At 40.4% G+C, this 24,427-nt stretch overlaps 1 protein-coding gene and 1 long non-coding RNA gene across 4 annotated transcripts in view; one reads left to right on the top strand and one right to left on the bottom strand.

Moving 5' to 3' along the window:
* plppr2a (phospholipid phosphatase related 2a) overlaps window positions 1-13,411 on the bottom strand; it is a 69,343-nt gene extending 55,932 nt beyond the window's left edge. For all 3 annotated transcript variants that reach the window (XM_026165871.2, XM_026165869.2, XM_026165870.2), the window contains exon 1: window positions 13,290-13,411. In XM_026165871.2, the coding sequence (XP_026021656.1) occupies window positions 13,290-13,382 (93 nt within the window). In that variant the 5' untranslated portion in view covers window positions 13,383-13,411. The remainder of the gene's footprint in view (window positions 1-13,289) is intronic.
* Window positions 12,912-14,366, top strand: LOC145428595 (uncharacterized). Its single transcript, XR_013908895.1, has 2 exons — window positions 12,912-13,173; window positions 13,302-14,366. It is a non-coding gene; the product is annotated as an uncharacterized LOC145428595 (long non-coding RNA).
* Window positions 14,367-24,427: the final 10,061 nt, after the last annotated feature.

Genomic DNA, 24,427 nt, shown 5'->3' with positions numbered 1-24,427 from the left:
CTCAATTTAGATTCTTCAATTAACCTAGCCTAGCTAACTGCATGTCTTTGGACTATGGGAGGAAGCCAAAGAGAACCCACACTAACAGGGTGGTGGAATTGAATTTAGGACTTTCTTGTGGTAAGGCAACAGTGCTAACCACTGCGCCACCATGCTGCCCCAACAGCTCTATATTTCAACAATTACAACAGCTTTTTGGATAATGCTACTCATTTTGAAAAGTAACAGCTGGGCAAAGAAGGCAAGGCATCCCTGTTTGAAGACAGCAGGAAGATTAATTTCTTTACTTAAAAACTCTGATAAACTTGAATGCACTTCTTGCCAGAAGTAATATCAATAACGGGAAAAAAATCCATCAACACCCAGAACTGCTGGTGTATCCGCTGAAGTAAGGCTGATGGCTGAGGAGAAGTAGCAGGTCTAAATATTAATCAAGGTTCATTAATGTCTGTGTAACACAGACATTTCTACTGATACCACCTTCATCTGATCAGCAGCTTCATTATGTCTTAAAATATTTGCTTGTTTGCCTTCACACACATATGAACTTGAGTGACATCCCATTTTTAATCCATGGGGTCTATTATGATGTCGGTCTATCCTTTGCAGCTGTGACAGCTTCATCTCTCAGTGGAAGACTTTACACAAGGTTTAGGAGTCTGTTTATGGGAATTTCTGACCATTCTTCCAGAAGCATTAAGAGTTCCTTTCACCACAACTAAAGGGATCAGTTCCTGAAAAAACAATCATGTTTGTCTGCAAATACTTGCCAGCCAGTGGTGGTAAAATTTGAATAAGGTACATGTTCCTAAGTGTTGCAGCCAATGTGTGTTTAAATAAAAGCAAAATGTTTACTTTGAAAGCAGTGTCCATTTCTGCTGTCTGCTGCACTTTTCATGATTTCACAACAGCTCGGAGAGTAGCTGGTCAGTGTTTGCACACAAGTTCGTCACTACCACAGCAATATGCTAGCAACCAAAGCAATCACAAACAGTTGGGGAATACAAGCTTTTCCCTACCCACAGCTGGATGCATGATTGGAGCCTTATTCACTTGAACTTACACTGTCACCGTGATTATCAGCCACCGAAATGGAGGACAAGTTGACCTCAAGAAGTCAGTGTCTGCATATCTGGAAAACCTAAAAAGGTTACCAGAGTTTTTAGGTCCTCCCCAGGGACTGGTGACAACACCAGCACACCAACATTATTATATTATATCATAGTGCTTCTTGGAGTGACTTTGATTTAAGGTTCACTGTAGGTAACAATAAGAACTTTGTCTCCTATTTCAAAATTCATGTCAAGAACTTAAAATTGAAACTCATCTGCAGCTTCATTTAGTGCCTATGTCAAAACGGTGTCTCAGTCTTGTGTAATTGTGTTGTATCTGTGAAAGCAACAGTTGAAGCGAGTCACTAAACCTCACCACTAACAACTAATGATTCAGCAGCTTCTGCCAAACTGTCTCTTATCGATTCTGTCTGAACATGGTCTGCCCAGCATTGCTCCATAAAATTTTCTGAGACTATATCTAAGTTTGGTGCAGATTGATCCAGTGTGTCATCTGATTTGGTTGTAATATTATCTTTCATACAGATACCTGGATGGACAGACAGGAAAATACATTTGCTGTCTCCTCCTCCCTTACTCTGTACCATGCACCAGTACTCTCTTGATATTTTGCTCAAATGATGACAAACAGCTATATTAAAGCAATAATAGTTCGAGCTGCCTTGAGCACCTAATCTATACAAATATTCCAATGTGACAAATAGGCATTGTAAGCAGAGTAAATGGCCCTGCTTTGTCAGGTTTTTGCAGCTGAATGAGAACGAGAGTACAAATTTGAAAAGTTTAGGCAGAGTGCTCAAGAGTGAAAAATGTGGAGCAATGGGAGCTGGAAAAAGAAAGAACTAACGGTGCATTTAGCAAGTCCCAGAAGACGAAAGGAAAAATAGAGGAAGGAGAAAAACAGGTGTTCAGGGAACGAGAGAGGGTGGGAAGATGATGGGAGCAGACTGAAATAGTGCGTGTAAATGTAAGAGCAGGACGAAGAGGTGAGCTGGTGATGGAGAGGGCCGCCCAGAGAGTTTCAGTCCATCTCCGAGTGAGTATGTGTGTGCGTTTGTTTATGGGCAGGTAGGGTTAGGACAGATGTGAAGAGAATACAAGAGTGGGAGCTTTTGTACATTCTGCTGTAAAAAAAAAAAAAAGGGCTGAAGGAAAAGGAGTCCAATGGGATCAGTAAAAAAGAGATGAGAGGAGCAAGCACTGCTTTAATCATCCTCCAATCCAGCCCTCTTTTTCACACTTTAAAAAGAAAACACCTCTCCTAGTGCTCTTATTTCACTGCATACCAGTCACCATGTAAACTGCCTTGTAGGAGTCTTTTAATAGATAACACTGTGCATGTACAACCATGCATGCTGCTGGGGATCCACCTCTTTGCATGCCGTTGGTGCAGCAAGAAATCCACCTCTGCAGTGCATGTATCTCCACGGGGAAACCTTGTGTATACAAAATATAGAGATTACACTGCAGCAAAACAGCTATTACCAGCCCACAATCTGCCGCAAGCTCCTAACTCCTTGTCTGCCAAGTTATACAGTGTGCAGTCTATGTATTACTCACTCCGACTACAGTAGCTGGTTTACCTTCTTTTTTGATGAATCATCAGAATATTTTTTATTGCTAAATTTACCATGCATTATTTCAACCAGAGCACAAACTGTAAATAAAAGGTGGATGTAGCTACCATATTGCCAGCCACTGGTTTATGGACTAGTATAACATTTTGGTTCCTGCTTTGATGATTCTTGGAGACTGAAATATCTATAAATAAATACGTATAAATTTCACTTACGTTTTGAGTTCATTTAATAGGAAAAAATGTGAATAGGCATCGCCATTCCCCCTAACTGTATTGTAAGTATGTGACTGAGACCAAGTTAAATGTGGAGGTGAATATAACTCTTAGGAGGGAAATTTTAATTTGAGTTAATTTGGCCTCAAAATATGACACTGGGGCTCTGACACTGGAAAAAATGCATAACACAATTACAATCACTTATTGCCAAAAGATTAGAGAAGTGACCCTCCCGTCTCCAGACAGCTTGCTAAAAAAGAGCAGCTGGTAAATTATAAGTTATTGTTATGTCAGCTAATGTTAGCCTAACGTGAGCTAAAAATGTAATTTTCCCCTGTGGTAAACAGTTCGAATCAAACTGTACTGTGTCTCATATTGTATCAAAGTTTATTTTCTAAGAGTCCAAGTCCTATAATCTTAGATCAACTTCGAACAAACTTTTACTAATGCCAGCTAACGACAACTAACAGCAACTAACAGCTGCTAACAGCTGCTGTTAGTTGCTAGTTGACAGCAGCTAGCGTCAGCAAAACAGCAGCGCTTTACTGAGAGAAAAGTTCAGACTATCCTCAACAATCGGGCAGCTTTCACAAAGTTTTACAGCCTCCAACAGAGTAAATCAATGTGGACACATATTGACAGCTCAGGTCAACACTGGACTGTTAGCCTGCACTCAGAGTTGTTTGTCCTACAGTAGCCAACTTTATCTAGGACTATGCACTTCAATTGGGAGGAGTAGAAAAACAGAATTCAGTTGACTGCAACCGACAATCTACTCTCGGGGTGAAGCTAATATTTTCAGCTAAAAGTAGCTAACTTAGTTAGCAGTCTGCAATCATAAACTGTATGAGTGCAATGGACAGACACACTAGTAATATTAGTAACAGACTGAAATACTAGAGTTTCACTTCCCAAACTGAGACATAAAGTTCTAGTAGTCAGCAGTATGATCAGTCCCTTTTGAGCTTTTGAGTTACAACTCTATTATAAAAATGCTTCAAAAGACGTGGCTGCTCACCTATTTCCCAAGGGGTTACCAATACAGATAGATCCAGATGTTTGGTTTGGCATTCTATTCCTGCCTTAACCCTCACATTTATTTCCTATCATCTCGGGACAAACACTAGGAGTACACTAGCTTGTCACCCTCTGAGACTGGGTTTATGTCTCCTCCCGGTCTCAAACATTGAATCTTTCACAGTGAAATAGGTTAACAACCACACCATAAAGCATTTTTAGTGTTGTCGAGTTTTGGCTTGCTTTTGGATCAGCCACAAGTGATCACTCAACAAAATGCATCTTTTGAGATTTTTCTTCATTGTCAACAAATGTCATGAATATCACCTACTGCTTATTCTCTAAAAATTGTAGCTGCATCCTGACAATGTTTGTCTTATTAATCTGTCACTGAGCCGATTCCCATAAACACATAGATTTCAAACTAAAGCCTGTACTGTCTATCATTATCTTCTCTGAATACAGATACAACATGCAACACCAGATCTGTCCTTTAAGGGAAAATCCTGGTTGTTATTGTGACATTTTGAAGAGATTTTTGATTTAATATATACAGGTTAGGTAACCTCACAGCACAGAGCTTTAAACAGACACGGTGACACAAAAATCAAGCAGCTCTAAATTGCTCTGCCAACAAACCATAACCTTCTGCTGGTCTTTTCATATCATCTTTATTACATTCACTGTCAAAATAGCATTGTCTAACCTGGTGAATCTGTCAGTCATATAAGGCAATAACACATTCAGTTTTACTAGCTAAGGTCTCAGAACAATCTATATGTCATATAAGACACTCATTCAACTACAGCTAAGCCACCGAACTTGCACAAAAAATAAAAGAAATTAAAGCTAGAGCACAGCATTGTGCTGTGAGTTCTACTTATAGAGTTAACCAGATGGACTATAAAAGAAGTCATCTAGTATGATTCGCTTGATCACACCCAAGATACAGCATTACAGCATCTGTTTTGTGGGTCAGCGTTTGCCTTTGTTTGAGCGGATTTAACAGTTAGCTCAGTATTTCTGGCTATTGACTGTCTATCTCATTCTCCATACATTTGACCTTGTGTGCATGCAAAGGTTTGATTGCGTGGGGAAGAGATGTGGTTGGCTACACCGGGAGACTTCGTGTGACTTGGTAAGCTATCAGCTATCCACCATTAAACACTCTGGCCTATTTATAGCAGCTGAGGAGGCAGCTCAAGACACTGATGTGATGCTGAAGTGTTCTCTGTCTAATCTCTGCATGTCACTCTGGTGTTAATGAGGCTTCTGAGACCGATGTGTGTGTGCGTGTGTGTGACACATTCAAGAGTTTTTTTGTTTTTATGTGCTGTGTGTCAAAGTGAATTAAGAGAGAAAACTGAGTAATAAAAACTATGTGAAAGATCAAAGTTCAAATAGTTAATGCTGCATTTTGCAGGAAAGCTTTAGCTGTGTTACAGCAGTGCCCTCTGGTGGAGACATTTTTGCCTGTAAATCATCAGACTGAGAGGCAACACCAAAGGAACGGATGTATATATACCACAGAAATGAAGGTTTACTTTCAAAAATGTGAAAATTTTTCCACAGATCTACAAAAACAATGAGATTGATGTGCAAGATGTAACCCATTGCCTCTCATTTAATTTTTTTAAGCAAAGGAGTTCAGGGATGATCGAGATGTGAGTTAGTCATATTTGGTTCAGTTTAATTGTGGCACCCACACTATCAAAACTGGAAGTGCATAAAAGCTGATGTGCGACACATTGGAGAAATGCATGCAAGCTCCGAGTTAAAGAACAGCTACCTGCCTTCATGGTAAATCTTAACTATGGCTAACATCCTAATTTTAACCTTAACAAGGGCATGAAAATGACTTCTTTACAGTATTGCCTCAGTCCATCGAGGCATTAATTTATGCACAGCTGTACTCCAGCATTTCAGTGGAGTTAAAGTCTGGATTTTTGATTGGGACATTGTGGAGCCATGATTCTTTCTTTTTTTCATCCACTCTGTTGCAGATTTGCTGCTGTGATTGGAATCATTGTCCTATAGCATGAGCAGTTTGGGCCAAGCTTTAGCTGTCACATTTGACTCTACAGAGGAGTTCATGGTTGACTCAGTGAGTGTAAGGTGCCAGGTTCTATGGCCTGAAAACAAGCTCAAATCTTCCCCCCTGCATCACCATGCTTGGACAGCTGGCTTGAGGTGTTTGTGCTGATATGCCATGTTTTGGTTTTCACCAAATGTGTTGCTGTGTGTTATGATCAAACATCGTCACATTAGGCTTGTCTGGCCAGCAGACATCATTCCCTAAGTCTTGTGGTTAGTTGAGATGCAGCTTGGCAAACTTCACAGTGCTGTCATTTTATTCTTGAAGAGAGGAGAATTTCTCCTACCAATCCTTTCAAACAAGTCATACTTGTCATAAATTTTTTAACTAAATTGTCGTGGATTTTAACACTTAACATGCTAACATGTCTGACACACAGCTCTTGGGTTTTTCACAATTTCTTTGCACAGTATGAACTTAGGGTGAATTTGGGGCATCCATTCCCAGGTAGGTTGTGGCATTGTTCTCACAAACACCTGAGTGCTCCAGACCAGCAAACTGCCAATATGTCTGCTTTTATTGAGGAGCTCCCACTTGCTGATAATCAGTTAATCAAGTGCATTTAATTAGCAGTGTCTGGCTGCTACTTATCCTCTTGGTTTTTATGTAAGCAGTAGTTACACAGCTTATTTTATTGCCATGATATGGGTTCGAGTATTTGGACATCTTATTTCTGTTTTTATTAGTCTCAAGGAAATGCACAATCATAGTTTTAAGGCTCAGGATTTAAGGATCAAAACTACTTTGGCCTTTGAACACTTCTGTTTTTTGACTCCTACACCCCAAAAGGACAAATTATACAATTAGCTGTCCTAAATAATAGCAGCATGAAAAGGCAAAAGGTACGTTTTTAACACAGCAACCACATTTTAATGTCAGAAGTCAGACTGAACAGTTTAGTTCAACTTGTGAGGAGACCTGTAAAAAGCATTTAAACTGGCAGAATGTGACTTTATATCTGGTGCTCCACTGGTTTAGATAAGAGTAATCAGCTGTTCTTCACAATCGAAAACACCTCTACACTGAACCACACAGTAGATTAGCATTGAACAAAAGTTTTGTTTAAACAGCAAATTTGCTGGTGTCTCTCCGAATGGCAAAGACAATTTTTTGAGGTGCAGAGGTAGAGAAAGTATCACCTATCAGATAACAAATAGAAAAAATGTCCACAGAATATATTTTTAAATATGCTATTTAGGTAACAAAGGTTAAAACAGTTCTTATCTCCAGCCTTTACAGAATGGGATTAGATTAGGAGCAGAGACGATAAGATAGAATTGAACACGGTAAAACAGGATTAATTTGAAATTAATGAAAGGTGATGTTGATATCTGTGCTGCTGTGAATGGCTGGGAGAAATCCTGCCAGAACCAGAGACCAAAGATAAGTGCTAGCAGGGAGGGAATCACACTGAAAAATGGGAAATGACAGAGCAAAATGGAGGGGATAGAATAGACACACAGAACAAGATGGCTGAGTGGGTAGCACTGATAGAAAAGGTTGTGACTTGTGATTAGGGCACAGAGGATGAAAGGAGTCAGAAGAAAAAGAGCACAGACGGAGAATGAGTCTGGCTGATTGGTTTCCATGGTAACTGCTGATGAGGTGTGTAGGGCTCAATAAAAGAGCAGGTCCTTCTGGCTTGGTATGGATCACTGTCACACACACACACACACACACACACACACACACACACACACACACACACACACACACACACACACACACACACACACACTAAAGATGTGGAGGGACATGTTTGATAGGTATTGTCAAACCTGTTCCTACTGCAGGACAGTGAGAAATTATTAACATTCTTCATTTATGCAATTTAAAAATATACATCACTTAGCAACAACATTACAACTACTGCCAGCAGAAATAAATAACACTGATTGGCACATTACAGGGCAGTGCTCTGCCAGGAATCCTCAGGTGCTGGCATCAATGTGGATGTTACCCAGTCTAAACATGCTTCACACTAATAACACACCCCCATGGCTTCCTCACTACACTGGTTTGCCCCACTGTAACGCATAAGGTGCTTAATTATTGCTCAGGGTTGCACGCCCCATCCTGTAACCCTGAGATTTGAAAATCTCTGCTGCTTGTTCCTGATGATACGACAGGGCAACCTTAGAGGTCCCATGTCTGTGCGATGACAGGTTAGAGCTATACAATACCAAACTGATGGTTTCAATGTAATAGTTGATCTGCGCATCCAACTCCCATATTATGACATCCAGAAGAACTCTGTTAAACCACAGTCTTTTGTTTGTTTGACAATATAAAAGCTGGACAGTCTGAAAAGTGAAAACAATGGGGAAGTGCCTTAAACATGAATTCTTCTTTGTTGCCTTTAGGAAGCAGTAGGTGTAAAAGCAAAAAATATTTCTGGTATTAAAGAACTTTTACTTTGCCCATAGCAAGCCCTTTCTCAATGGTGTGTTAGTTAGCTAAATCCAATCTGAAAATGCTTTTTAAAGCTACAAGTTTCTGTTCATTTATCAAAGGCCTCAGTATTTCTGTTTATCCATTTTTCTATGACTGGTTAGTGAGTAACTACTACTTCCCAACTAACCAGCCAAACAACTCCTGGAAACCTATTTGTGAAATAGTAACTGTAGTTTGCTCACACTGCTTCCTATGGGTCAGTAAGCAGATTAGGCACTGTAGCAATAATTGTGGTTACTCACCATGGCTGGTAATCATTATCATTCATTATTTTTGAAGTAATTGATTAAGAATTTATTTGTTGTCTTTTCTTTCTTTCTTTTTTTTCTTCAGTTTCAGACAGGAATTAAATTCACCATGAACTGGAATAAACTGGGATACAGGATGGCAGTAGTATCCTGTGAAGGTAAGCATGGCGAGCAGCAGTTGCCCAGTGACAACTAAGAATAAACATGAATTAAAACCTACCAAAGTAAGAGTGAGGTCTGTCCTTGCATTTCAAATTACATTCTGTCATCAAGAATTCTTCCTGTTTGAATTTATCCTTTCAGTCACAGTTGGCCGTTGTCTCTGGAAGCATGCTCGTACCTCTTGATTGGCTAAGAGCCGTTGAAATCTGTAGTGTCTGTTGATTTCATTTGCATGTCCATGTCACATTACTAAATGCTATAGGCAGCTTGTAGTATCCAGAGAAGTAGCAACACAAACCCTTGACAATCACAGAATATGCAGTCATCTCCAAGAATCATCCCCTGCAACATAAACTGCTAAAGCACCTCACAATCAATAATGTAATGTTATTTAAGGCAGTGTAGAGGCTCAATAGTTAACACTGTCAATTTACAGTGAGAAGCTCCAGGGTTGGGAACTTGAATGCATGGAAAACATCCAGGTAAAATTATGAATGTAACTTGGACTCTTTGAACTAACAATGGGTTTGTTATTGTAGCTGTGTCTTTGAATTTAAACCACACAGGCAGCTGTCATAATATATGGAAGTTTGGGCAAGAAAACTCTGGTAAGTTTTTTTTTCCTTGCTTGCTTAGAAGGCACCTTCTAATGCCATATTTTAGACGTAAGAGTTAGAAAACCACTGTTCTGCAAAAAAAAACAACCAACTTTGATGCCTCAAAAGAAATTCGACCCTTAAAAAGCAGTGGGAGAGAAAAAAAAGCTCTGTGATGTTTTCTGTCTGCTTAGCAACAGTATCAGTAATGAGACAACCCAGTTTATACAGTGACTCAGTGCTGTGATTTCCAGCTTGCATCAATATAAGTCTGTTGTAAGGGTATGTCTAACTGTAGAATGACTTGTAAACACTATTTATCTCTAGAGTATTTCTGCATCTAGTATTACCATTTATCAGGGATGAATGTTTTAGTAGATCATCCACTGCCATGTCATTCCCATTGCCATTTTACAGAAAGATCATCATCAAACAAAACACATCAATCTAGTCAAAAGAAGGAAAAAAATCCCCAAACTTCTTTTCCAAATAACAAAAGTCTGTTTGTAGCTTGACAACCACAAATACATACATGCAGTTATTTTCTGTGTACTTTTTCAATATGCTTTAGACATAATGAAGCTCAGTGAATCCAGGGGAAAAATTCTAAAACATTAAACAGACGGAAAATTAACAAAACAAGAAGGATTTTTAGAAAACACATTCTCCTCCAAGGCCTGTGCCCTGTTTTGCAATTATAGACAAAGAAATTCATATCCATCCCAAAACTCAATTGGATTCTTTCTTTACCCATGCTCAGTCATGGAGAAGACAAACAAACAGCTCTCATTCTGGCAGAAAAGTAAATCTGGGCAAACTCAACTGGCTACAAGTAAAGTAAGAAAACTGTGAAGACAAATAGAGAATCAACAATCGAAAGACGAAAATAAAGAGAATTAAAAGAAAAAGCAGGTGCCATGTATTAGTAGCCTAAAACAGTATGTTTAACAGAGGTGGGAGGTAACGAACTGTACTTAGAATTTTCAGGCATCTGTACTTTACTTGAGTATTTATTTTTCTGACAACTTTTTACTTTTACTTCCTACATTTTTAAACAAATATCTCTACTTTCATTTTTAAAACAGGCTCATTACTTTCGGTTTGACACGTTTGAGGGGAGGGGAGAGCCCGTACTTTTTCACTTTTACTCGAATAGAAGTTAACTCAGTACTTCAGCTTTTACTGGAGTATGTTTTAACACTAGTATCTGTACTTCTACTTAAGCACAGGATGTCTGAGTGAAGTAACTAGGAGTATAGAAAAGTACCAATTCAAAATTGCTTCCCCAAGACTGCTAGCTATACTATGCTCCCTGCATCAGTGACCAATCATTACTAACACAGTGAAAAGACCACATGATTAAATTGTCTTCATTAGTTTATTATATTTCAAGTTATGTTAAATGGTGCACATCTACAATATAGTATTTCACATGTGTGTCAAAATGAGTCCTGTTTAATATTACAGTGTTAGCTTAATTAGCTAGCTTACAGCAGTGGATTAATTCTGCTACCAATAGTTGCCATAAATGGGGAGCCAGTTATTCTTAAATACAGAATTAACAGTTCAAGAATTTAGATGGAGGCAGGACTTAGCAAACAATCCGTTTGCTGTCCCTCATTAGTGCTCCACCAGTATTGTAATTTTCAATGCAGTAATGAATTTGGCTAATAGCTCATAACTTTGCAGCTGTGCCATACAAGATTTAAATCATTCTATTGTTTAAACGTTGCTTAATTTGATATATATAAATATAAAATAATAGCTTTAGAAGCCTTAAGCTTCTCTCCCATGCCAAAGAAACCCTTTTTTTCACTACTCTGCCTCTACAGGTAACAGCTGCTGGCCTCCTTTCTTTCAACTCGATTACTTGCCAGGCTTCTCTATCACAGTGCAATCATACACATACAGACACACATAGATGAAGAGTTAGTAAGGGAATTGACTGAGACCTGAGGGGTGAGCACCAGTGTGTGGGAGGCATATGGCGGAGTGGCCTAATGGAGAGCTTTTAGAGTGTATTATAACCAAAGACACCAGTGTTTCATTGGTAGCCTGATGAAGGAGTTGGCTAGTGTAACTACATTATTCAGGTCCCCCTTTGAAACAGTTTGGTACAGTAGGTGCACAGCGCAAATTTGCTGAGCTGTTCAGATAAAGGGCAGCAAAAGGACACCAGGATCCCCCTTTATTTCTTACTCTTGCATCCACATATAAAACAATGAATGCACTAACAGCTGAAGAAAGGAAAACAACAGATCTCTAACACACCCATTGAGTGTATGGATGAACAAGCATTTCAAAAATTGGACATTTCTGCATTGCAAATCCTTTTTTGGTTGATTTTATGAGATATTGAAATATTCTAACATACTGGGATTATGAGTTCACTTATTTCACACATAAAGTGATATTTCACTTTACATGCAGTGCATGTATAGAATGTGATAAAGTTTAATTTTTGAATTCAATTATAAGGAGCAAACCCTTTTGTGCTATTCTAATTTTCTGAGATGTACTAGTACTGTATTACACTGTCACATTGAATTGAAAATGTGCATCATAAGGGTGTGTTTAGATCTGACTGAGTTATGTCTGCAGGAAAGGATGAATTTTGACAGAAATCAGCAGGCAAAACAAGACATAACTTGTTTTTGGAAAAACAGCAACTGTCAGTCTTTTTCACCTCACATACTGTGTTTTGTCTCATGTCTGTTTTTGTGTTTTCTTCACTCTTCGACTCTGCCGTGTCCTCTAGAGAGGTGCATTTCATTTCAAAAACTTCACCTAGTTCAAAGTTTCCTTTAATGAGACCCATCTGCAGATAAAGTGCAAATTATATCCAGCACATACACTGTCCGCTGCACATGTATTGTCAACACTAAACAGAATCCTAATGTTTAAATCCAAAAGGATGCTGTGGTTGCACCTGGAAAGCAATGGTGAAAACAGCTTCTCTTATCTGTAACAGAACAATGCTTTAACTGCAAAGACTGCTCCCTAAAAAGCTGATGGTTGGCTTAGCTGAAGCCAATGAGCTTCAGGACCGCTAGCTTTGTCTAATTAGATTGCAGATCGTCTGATTACCTCACCAGTTTGTGCTTTTCACCACCTCAGTTTCAAATGGGTGAAAGCTCTGGGACTTCCACAGCCCTCTGAGTCATCTGTCTGACTGTTCTCACAAACAATGTAGAGCACCCTTTCCACAAGGGATGTAGCGGTGTGTGTGTCCATGCATGTTAGCGTGTTTTTCTGAAAATTTTCAGCCTGCCACAGAAAATGACCTTTGGTGTGCCCAAACCTAAATCCTGCAGTACATCAGCTGAAAATCCACTATGTCTCTGCTGTGACATCCACAACTACCTCGATGAATCATGCAGTTCACAAATGTTCTGGAAAAAACCTCAGCATGCCACAGAACAACTGTAGCCACTTTACCAAGCCACCACTTCCCCTGGTGCTGGAACAGAGCAGAGCGTGTGACACAAAGTGAGAATGTCAGCAATTTGCTGAGCTGTCCCAAACTCCACTGTTGAGAGCCTGAAAAAATGTTACCGCTGAGGCTGAGCCTGTAGGGATGTAAAGAGATGAAAGCGCTTAAAGCTGGGCGTTAAATAGTGAGTCACTTCTCAGATCTCTCCTCGCTAACACGATGGGCAATCTCAGAGATAAACCTGGAGTCAGCATGAAACAGGAGATTTGGTCAAGCTTTTTCCATGATCTGCAAAGTGAGGTGAGGAGTTTTCTGGTGATTTCATCAGTTCTATTGAAAACCGTTTTCCTTCCTAGTGTAACACAGGATTAGTGCAGAAACTGCAAGCCATACATCAGCATGTCCATACTGCTTACCTCCACAAACAGAAAGCAGGGAACGATGGAGCTGCTGCTCTTCACGCCCGGCTTCTCCTCCACGGCCATCCCTCTCTTTGTTTCTTTGAACATCCCCCTGAACAGGCCCAACTTTCTACCACCTTATCCTGAAAGAGAGAGAGAGAGTAAGTCATATGAGTGTGCTTGCCAGCCCTGAGGTCATGCCCAGAGTGCAAGATTAAGTAAAATCCATTCAGGACAAACGAGCTTTGGATAGATCTGAAGCTTTCTTTGATGTCTTTTTTTTGCTGTTATTTCATATGCTTCTATTGTTATTTTGTTGCAAACTCTAAGAGCAGATTGTACCCAAAGCCCTAACATTAGTACACCTACTCTAATGAGCTCACCAGCCATGCTGTGAGCCATCATTTACATTCGATTTTTTAAATAAATGTATTCATTTGTCTTCCTTTTACTGACGTTCTGCCACTGACTGTGAGTAAATATTATTTTGCATTATTGCAGTCTGAATTTAAAAAGGGAAAAGCGTGCTGTCATACATTTCATTCATACTATTTGCACAAAATCTAAAGATTTAATATATATAAGAGTGAGAAACACACAAAGATTTTCTCAGAATAGGTCATTTTTGATGATTTTGCTCATTTGTCTAAGAAGTTAGAGATCATATTTCTCCCATGTTAAATTATCTTCATTGGCTCCCTGTTAAATTTAGGATTGAATGTAAAATCTTTCCACACGTCCTGAATAATCATATCTTAAAGACCTTGTAGTACCTTATTATTCTAATAGAGCACTTGGCTCTCACACTTCAGGCTTAGTTGTGGTTCCTAGAGTTTTGAGAAGAGTTCCTTATCTCTCTGTCCTCGTGTTTTTCCCCTTATCTCTTTCCCCTCATGGGAGAGGACTGCCCGTCCCTTAGCCTGGTTCTGCTGTCTCTGTCTGTTTAAGGGGATTTCTTCCTTCCCTTTGTCATTAAACACTCGTTGGGGTTTTCTATCTAATATTGTTGAGTGTCTTCTATTTATATCACCTGCAGATTTTTGCTGTTATAAACTGGAACTATATAAATAAAATTTAATTGAACTAACTGCACAACAGAGTGGTCTACACATGTCCCAGGAATTTTATGTAATAAAATCCCAGAAATACTGTTTCAAATGCATAGCTGGTACAATATTGGCATAAAGCCACAACAGCCCACCAAAGCTAGTTGTAGAGACAGACAACATTACCCAGACAATACAGTTTATTCAAGATCGCGATTTAATGAGTGTAAACAATTAAATTTCTGGGAAGAACATATAGTGTATTTGGATGTGTTTCTTTTGTTTGTAGAGACTGCAGAAATCATAGAGCTGTGAATAGTGTGAATAGTAGGTTTTGCCAGCACTGGGTTGTAAGGAGGTTTTACACAATTGTTGAACTATTCCTTTTTTGGTTGTTTTTTTTTCCATTCAGCAATCAACTGCAAGTAGTTGAGCAACCACTTTGGATTGCAAGTGGACAGAATCACAATCATAGCCAGCTTAGACTGACTGCAATTTGGGAACATTTGCAAATAACTGCCTTCTAATTTCTAACCACAGACAGATTGCCAACACTATGCAATTCTTCGGAGTCAACCTGTGCAATGAGGGCAACTAGTATTTGATCTTTCTCTTTGCAACAGGAAACTTGACTACACTAGCTGCAAATTGGTTGTATTTTTGTTATATTCCCATATAAACGCAAGGCTGCAGAGCACCTATGTCATCTTGCAGTTAAATTGTTGTCCTGCAGCAACTACTTCACTCTTTGCAGAGGAATTCCTGAATTTCTGTTTCAGGTCTATGAGCTTCTGGCTGGACTATATTTTCATTTCTGTTTAATGAGAATTAAACAGACTGACTCTGTCTTGTTGCAGTTTTAGCACCTTCTCCTGACTGTGAATGAGCAGACCATGTCCTAACACCCATTCAAATGCAACAACATTGCAAGTTCACTGCAAACATTCACAATAATTTTAGTCATGCCATTGTCTGAAACCAGTTTTCCCCAGTGTCACTGTAACATATCCCACAATCTACAATCTATCTGTGTCTTTATTAGGGAAAATACAGTGACACACATTTCAAGAAAAATGAGGACAGAAGGGAAAAATCTTTGTGTAAAAAACACAAAAAGACAAGGATTGTGAGATTGTACGTGCCAGCAGCATGTACAGTCTGATTTCTGTTGTCACATCCAAAGTGAGTAGGAGTGCTCAGCTACAGTTAGTGTTGTCTTTCTGGTTTTATGACATTATCGTTTCTAAAAATGTCACAGTCTTGATATAGACCCTGAAATTTCCTGTTGTCAAGTTCACTTTAAACACACATAAAATACACAGACAGTAGATGAGAGAAGACAAGCAGTAAGAAATAAAAGATTTTCTTCTTTGTTTTGTTTTTTTGCCCAGAAGTTATCAGATTGACCTCTATCCTGTTGGTGAGTAGTGTGTTAGGTGCCGGACAGCTTTCCTCCTCCTAAATTCTTCTGCACTGGTGGAAAGAATAGGCCTGAGGGATGAATAAGGCATGAAGCCAAGCTCTTAGCAGCCCCCAGAACAACGCAATGTGCCAACCAAGACTGCTTTTAGAGACGGTTGGTTGTCTGGTTGTGTGTGTCTGTACAGCTGTGGGTATGTGATACTTGTCCAAAAAAAAGTAACTGTCAGGGTGAACAAGCAGAAGCCCCAGGTAATGGAAACCAGCAGTGAGGAGGAGAAGAGAGAGAAACAGAAATAGAGGGAAGAATCGTTCCTGTTACTTCTCCTCTGGAGGCTGATGGGAAGTGTTACTTTGTGTTTCATTTCCGTGGTGGGAGGCAGCACAATGAGACTCTCTCCTACAGTTTGGCCACCGGGTGGAAAAGTGAGTTGGCGGTAGCAGATTTCCTGTAGATGTAGTCCTGGGAGAAACTACTCAGGTGGCCAATGATGAGGCGGAGAAGCTTTTAATGATTAATATCTAATAAGTGGGACATCAAGAACGGGAATAATAAAACCTGTCACGTTCCTTTGGGGTATAAGCAAACTTCTGAGCCATCCCATTTGATATCGCTATTATATTTTTTCTCAGAAGTGTTCTCCAAGTGCTGATTTGGGTGGCAGGTTTGCAGCCTAATTAGTATGGGAAAATCTGTCCGCTGCTCAGCATGCAGCACAAAAACAGAGCCAGAGGCTGACATGGATCTTTTTAGTCTTACTGTCCTTGCATCAGGTCAAGAGCATTAATCAGTGCTGTGCAGGTTATTCGAAAAATCTGCAGCCTTTTTGCATAAATCTCACAGCTTTAGATATTCTGACACAAAAAAATAGTGCAGCAACATTAATTAGAATGTATGAATGTATGTAAAATGTATCAGATCATCCCAAGCCATGCAAAGCTAATGACTTACTATATTCACATTATCCATCCATCCGTTTTCTCAACCGCTTATTCAATTCAGTATCCAGTCAGGCTGAAGCTTATCCCAGCTGTCACAGGGTAAAAGAGGGGGAGGCCCTGGATAGATCTGTATTTACATCATTAATTGGAGATTATGTATCTGAATTTTAGGAGCGGGACCACGCCTCCAAACACGCTCCTTCCTTTTGCCATCTATATAGGTTCCCCCCAGCAGGGCCGTGCAGAGAGGTTTAAAGGGGCGGGTGCTCAAAGTTTAAAAGGGGCACATTGAAGCAGGCTGAATAACAACAACACACATTCATCAAGAATCTAATATGGGCAACAAGGCAAAGCAAACGTCGCCGATGTTTTACCTGATGGGTACATGGTAAATGGCCTGCATTTGTATAGCGCTTTTCTAGTCCTTAAGGACCCCAAAGCGCTTTACAATACATTCAGTCATTCACACACAGGCGATGACAGCTACATTGTAGCCACAGCCATCCTGGGGCGCACTGACAGAGGCGAGGCTGCCGGACACTGGCGCCACCGGTCCCTCTGACCACCACCAGTAGGCAAACACGGGGTTAGTATCTTGCCCAAGGCTATTTGGCATGCAGCCAGGAGGCAGCCTGGGATCGAACCACCGACCTTCTGATTAGTGGCTGACCTGCTCTGCCACCTGAGCTACAGCCACAGTACAATGTTGCTGTTGAGGGGTTGCTGCTCCTGCTGCTGATAGTGCTGGAGGGCAGGGCTGTGCTGAGACTGTAGACATTAAAAAGTCCATAGGAGAGATGGTAGCTGATTAAACAAGTATCATGAGATAATAACAAAATGCAAAGATTGGTGACAGCGCTTGGAACCATAAGGCAACAAAAAACTGAGAAATAATTTAGGCTCTGCCTGTGAATCACTCTTTGCTTCTCTTCTTCCTTCCATCCCATCATTTCATATGTCACTCTCCACTTGCTGTCCATCTGAGAACAAGGCACAACTTGCTATTGCAATAAACTATAATCTAATTATCCACACCTAACAACTCTTGCACTTAATCTAAATGATGACAGAAAAATGTTATAGCCCTGCCTTTAGTAGCCTCACACAGCTCCTACTGTTTCCTCCTCATGTCCTTACCAGCCATGTCTGGACAATGTTATATCATGAGTAATGTTTTTTTTTAAAAATCCATCTAAATAAAACACACACATGCACGCACACACAGTGACATTTTAGACCTTCTTCAGAATACTGTATATACTATGGGCATCACGGTGCTGATCCAGAATCCTTACATTATTATTTATTACTAGAGCTACAATAATAAAGCAATGAGGAGGGGGAAGTAATAAATATGAAATAATGTCATTATGATGATTCCATTTGTTTCACTATCCACTCTGTGCAGGGGCAAAGCTTATTACATTTTTAAACTGTAGAGATACAATAATGTTACTGCTGTAACATCCAAATTTTGTCTTATTTAAAATATAAATCTAATATAATCTGCTTCTTAATGTATGTTCTTTAAAATACAGCGTGTGTTTTTTAAAATATTATAATAATGCATAATTATGTGGACATGCATATTAGATCGTTTTTAGTGAAATATAACCCCTTGTTTCAGTTCGTCAGCTGCAACAAGACAGCTTACCAACGTGTACGTAATAAGCTAATACTCCTGTGTGCTATACACTACAGTGTACGCTGTACGCCTACTTACTGGTTTTGTAGCATCAGTCTGTGACTCTGAGTTAACTTGTGTTTCTCCTACAGCTCCGGACCGCTAAAAATGCGCGTGCTCTTTGTGAGCTCGTTCCCGGCTCGTAACCAGCGCGTTCTGCCGTCAAGGGCGATCATTGGTTAAATGAGATCATGTGACTGATGCAAGCCAGATCCTTTTATTTAGCAAAACTGTGATTAATAGTTAAATATTATTGTTGAGGGGCACAGACAGGACTCCGCACGCACACACACACACATTAAAAATAATAATAATAATAATTTAAAAAAAAAGTTGCCTCAACAAAAGGGCACTTTGGGCACCCATCAGGAAAGGGGCGGGTGCTCAAGCCCCTCTAGCCCCCCCCCTCTGCACGTGCCTGCCCCCCAGTTCTGCAAACTGTTCATTCTCGTTTACGTGCCCCACCCTCCTTGTTCTCAATTCTTTAACTGCCTCAGCTTACAGAGTAGAGATGGACCGATCCGATATTACATATCGGTATCGGTCTGATACTGACCTAAATTACTGGATTGGATATCGGAGAAAAATAAAAAATGTAATCCGATCCATTAAATATCACGAAAGCACCTCACAAAACTTGCAACACACCGTAACTCGCCTCAGAACGTTAGCACGTCGGAGCAGTATGCATCACGTGATAGAGTGGCTGTGGCATGCCGGACCTTCGCTAGCAACCCGGCATTTCATCTCTGACAAAGTTATCGCTGAGAGAAGTAAAGCAAGTGTGTCAGTCCATCTCTGAATGTTTGTAAAGCATTCCTGCGTTAAGCTTAACAAACGATATATGGAGCGACTGCCTCTTCTTGCTGCTACTTCAATCATGAAACTGCTTAATGATCAGATCGGCTTTTCTGTCGCGAGTCCGTCTCTCTTGTTTGTTTCTGGCCCACTTTGCACCAGAAAGAGGAAACCAGCGGATAAACAACAGCAGCACGTTTAAGCTTGATAAGCTGTTGTTAGAATTTATTTAATATTACTTTCTACATCAGGATCTTTTTCTATGTAGCTCACGCTGGTAACTGTGCAGGGGCGGATGTAGCAAAGTTTAGCCAGGGGGGCCGATAGGGCATTAACAGGGAAAAGGGGGCACAAAGACATACTTTTCTTTCTTATTCTCATTTAAAATGTCTAGCTTTTAATAAATAATTATCTGACACCCAAAGTTTTAATTTGATGTAAAATGAATAGAAGTCAATTACTGTATATAGTAAGTCTAATATACCCTAGTAAGCTATAGTACTTTTTCCTTTGGGAATGTACCATCTGTGCAGTCTGCAATTTTGTTGAAGAAAGATGTTGAATCTATTTAATATTTTAATATATTGAAAAATAATTGATTTCTGTGCCTTTTTTTTCACACTGCATCAAATTAAGGTTGATTACGTCGATTAAGCATCACGAGGTGGAGCGTGAGGGGTGGTTCCCTATTTTTTATTTATTTATTTTTGTGGTTGCTGGGAGTTGGAATCCTATTAGTTAGGTTGCTTAATATTTACGCTAAGTACTCTTTAAAATACCAGAATAGGGAGGATGGTGTAGGTTTAAGTTTATTAAATTGATCAGTATTGCTGAACTATGAATTTTTTTTTTTTACATACAGGTATAACAGAATAGCTTTAGTGTAGTTGTTGTTTTAAACTTGAGTATGAACTTATACAAAATGCAGCAAGATATTTAAAAAAAACAGTTTTGTTGATTAAAAAACACTACATTGGATTCATATCGGTATCGGCAGATATCCAAATTTATGATATCGGTATCGGACATAAAAAAGTGGTATCGTGCCATCTCTATTACAGAGCTCTGGCTTCAGGCTTTATTGGAACCGATACCAATAGCTTGATTTGATAAGGCTTGGGACCATTCGGATCCACACTACACCAGTGTCTGCTTCAGGGGCCTGTGAAGGGGAGCACTCCACCACCTTGAAAGAGCTCTGTGTGCATTAAGATTATGCAGTCTCTTGATCGGTCAGGCTAAGAGGTGGATATTTCCCTTTGGGAGACCAAAAGATTTTGATGATTTTGATGATTGCAAGCAGAAGTTTGATCCTCACAGTCCATGCAGTGTGTTAACTGAAAGCAGGGAAGTGATATAAACTCGAGTGTATCCTTTGATGAAATGGGAAAAAGTTGAGTCAGAACACGTATTTAAGAATTTTTTGAATCAGTGGCCCAAAGGGTGATTCTGGATTAATAAATGTAATGTGCATTTGACAGACTAACAGAGATACAAATGATTCTGTGAAGATTTCATGCAATTATGTAGCGACTGGAGATGCCTTGTGGTCAGAACTTGGTCAGCACTACTTGAAATAAAAAAGCTGGAGACAGCAGCATAGTAACATTACCACCACTGGCATTTTGAAGGTATAATTACAAAGAAATGCAGGCATGTTGTAGTATACTGGGCTCAGACTACACAATATTATTGTCATGATAATCACCAAGTCAGATTAGAGCATTATAGAGACATAAAATCGTCTTTTGCTCCACAAGCAATCATGCTTGACCCCTTAAAAGATACCAGTGGGTAGGACTTGGCAATTTATGATGCAGGCTGTCTACTCAATTTTACAGTTCTTGAACTGATGTCCTGCGTGACTTGAATTGACCAAAATTGGGCTGGTATTGTGCAGTCTGAACCTGGCAAAAGATAAACAGGATATACTGCAATTTATATCCTTTTTCTCCAGCAAAGTGGAGCCCTTTATATTGAGATTTGTTTGGAGAGAGAGGAAAAGAAGATCTTATACCCTGATGCAGTTTTGGAGGGAAAAAAAGTGTCAATGACTTCTTAGTTCTTAGATAACTGCAATCAGCAGGTCATACATAACTGATCCACCTCGAACTGCAATTACTTACGTTCTTGAAAAAGTGAGCCTGTGGCAGTCATTTAGAAATGCTGGTTAAAATCTGTTTCTGTATAGCAGAGTGAGTGCATGAAAGTGAGAAGCGGTCCAGCTGGTTGTTTAAAAGGTCCATGTGAAAAGGGGCCTAATCGAATAGTCCATCTATCAATTAGAGAAAATGAAATCAACCTGTCAGCAGACACAATGATGGTGAGAAACTCCCAAAACAGACCAGAGACAAAGAGACTTTGTTGCATAGCCACACACACCAGCAATACACCCATCGGAATATAAAACATGAGAGAACTGAAATCAAAATGGTGGAGATGAGAGAAGCAAAGGGAGCAGCAGAGGGGAAAGTTGAATTAACACTAGCAAGCACACACACACGCCTGCACTTCAGGGGGAGCAGGACATTTGAATCGTCTGCTGCTCTGAGGACTCCCGTCAAAGAGTAGAGACCCAGGCAGCCATATGTCCTCTCTTTTGCCTCTGCAGTCCACCACCCTGCCCCAGGACATCCCTGTGCATGTAAGCACACACTTAGACACAACCTCTCTCTCTATTACACCCACACACAAAAGCTAATTGGGCAAAACAATCTGGATCATGCTCACTCCTGCTTTACCAAAGCATGCTCTTGCATGTCTTTTTATGCAAAAATCCACATTTGTGCAGCGGTAACATGAGAGGATGTGCAGCAGCAATGCAGCGTTAAAATACCAACTGTCAGTCACCCGTTCCTCTATTTCATGTCTGCACCACAGCCAAAGACATACACGAGCTGCAAACGAAATATCCAAGACTTTGTCAGCAGAGTATTACTCTGTATTTTGGACACTGTTTTGGACCATTTGCATGGAGTCAGGTGCCAGAACATGCGATCAGAGCAAACTGTCGAATACCTCAGCTCGCTTTTGTGTGTGTTCAGTGTGTTGAGATTTATTTATTTTTTGTCCTGCAATTGTCAAACCACTCACTTGCAGTTCAGATTGCATGCACAGTCCTACTCAGCACGCTTCTTCCACACATAGAGGCTATGTGTGAACAATGCACCTATCCTGACACCTGAGTTGAGTCACAAACAAACAGCAAACATCCCACTCCTTTGACTAAGGGGCAATCCCTTATACTATTAAAAGAACAAAGTAAAAGGGTGAGAGTAAAACCATAATAGGATTTGCCCGGTGCTCAATAATTAGGGCTTCTGTTTGGGGAATACCACCGAGAGACACTCCCCCCACATTCACACGACTCTTAGAAGAAGCACGTAACAGCGGGTCTTTGACCGGTTAGGGTGCAGAAAATCCAACAGCGGCTGCTCCGTTACAGCATCCCGGGCAGGCATGCTGTTCAAATCATCCCGGCATGGGAGCGAGGAGAGGAAAGCCTCCCCGTCTGCCTCTTCATTCACCACTCCCCCTCCCTCCTTACCTTGGATCTGACGGTTGCCACGGCACCAGATTCCTAAGCAGTGGCCATGTCAGAAGAGATGATGAGGGGAAGTGGTGTGAAAATGTCCTTCCACCCAGGTGTCTGCCCCTTCTCTCTTTCTCCTCCTTCTCTTCCTCTTCTTCCTCTTCTCTCTCCTCTCCTCTCGCCTGCTCCACAGCAAAGCGTGAGAGAGCTGATGAAGGGGACGGCAGCAACAGCAGCAGAAGAAGCAGCAGCAGCGTCAGTCTCTAAATCTCACACACAAATACACATGCACACACACACACAAACACACACACACGCTCACGCTCCTTTTAATTAGCTTGTTCCAACAACCAGCGATGACTAATAAATCAAGTGGCAGAAATCACCTCCTGTGCTCCGCTGATCGGATGAGGAGACACAGAGGACAGGGAGAGAGTGCAAGCACATGTGTTCGAGGAAGTAAGAGTGTGTGTGAGAGAGAGACAGTGATCTAGAGCATGAGAGAGGGGGAGAGAGAGAGAGAGAAGGAGAGAGAGGAAGGGAGGGCATGCATTGTGTGTCAGCTCATTTGTATTCAAAGCTTGTTTTGCCTCTCCATCCCTCCCCTTCTCTCTCTCCCTCCATCCATCCATCTCTTCCTTTATCTAACTCCCTCCATCCATTCTTGGTTTCTCTTCTTTTCCCCTTTTACTGTTCTGTCCTTTGTGCATTCACGTAAAGGACACAAACTTGACAGGAACATCAGAGGAAAGAAGGGTCAAGGAATTCCACAGATTTAAAAAAAATGGGATGGAAGTGGAAAGGAAGGTTTCTCATGTGTGTGTGTGTGTGTGTGGAGGGGGGGGGGGGGGGGGGGTTGTTTGTTTATAAGGTTTCACAGCTGCATGCCTCCAGCAAAGCACACTCTGGATGTGGGTTAATGATACATGGCTGGCTATTGATCTAGGTCAGAGCTGGTAGCCGAGAGCCAGGCTGGACACTAGTGCACGTTTACCCCAGAGGTGAATGAAAGTTTGCTGTTATGCAGAGAAAAAAAATACAGAAATGCAATACAAGCTTGGCAAAATGTTTTTAGCAATCAGTATTTCATGTAGATTTTAAAGAAACAGACAATAAAACAGCAAAACAAGCATCTGACGGCCCCTTCTTCATAAAGCCCACCAGTTCTGAAGCAATGCTTCTCTGTAAAGGGTCAGGACAATGCCATACTGACAGCTGAAGACAGGAGCAGCAGTGGCAATGTAATGAAGAGAGTTGCAGAGAACTCTCATCGCTTTTGGATGAGACAGAAATATCTTAAAATTTCCCAAAATAAAAAACATATTGTTGTTATTAGCAGCAAATGAATGCCAAGAAAACAAATTTCCAGAGCCATTTCTTTGGCATTCGCTACTCAAATGCAACAAATATAATAAGCGTCATAGGCACCATAACAAAAAAATACAAGCTTTCTTGTTGGTAGTGTCCAAAACAGCTGTTTCTGTATAATATGAATGAGAGAGCTGGTGGGTCTTCAAGAATAAAAATATGTTTTGGGGGAATAAGTATAGCTGGTCCCCTTTAAGTCACTGGATGAGCATTAAAAATCTCAGATCTGATTACCTTTTGCTAGAAGCTTCAAAAGTCAGGTTTTTTCACTCTTTTGTCCACTTAGACATTAATAGGATGTTGGTGTCTGCAGCTCAGAGGTGCAAAAGGAATCAAGGTTGCTCTTGGTTGAGGTCTTAGGTCT

This window comes from Astatotilapia calliptera, chromosome 4 (genome assembly GCF_964374335.1).
Source record: "Astatotilapia calliptera chromosome 4, fAstCal68.1, whole genome shotgun sequence".
NCBI lineage: Eukaryota > Metazoa > Chordata > Actinopteri > Cichliformes > Cichlidae > Astatotilapia > Astatotilapia calliptera.
The sequence above is the reverse complement of the archived record's forward strand: the minus strand, read 5'-3'. Positions and strand labels throughout refer to the sequence as shown.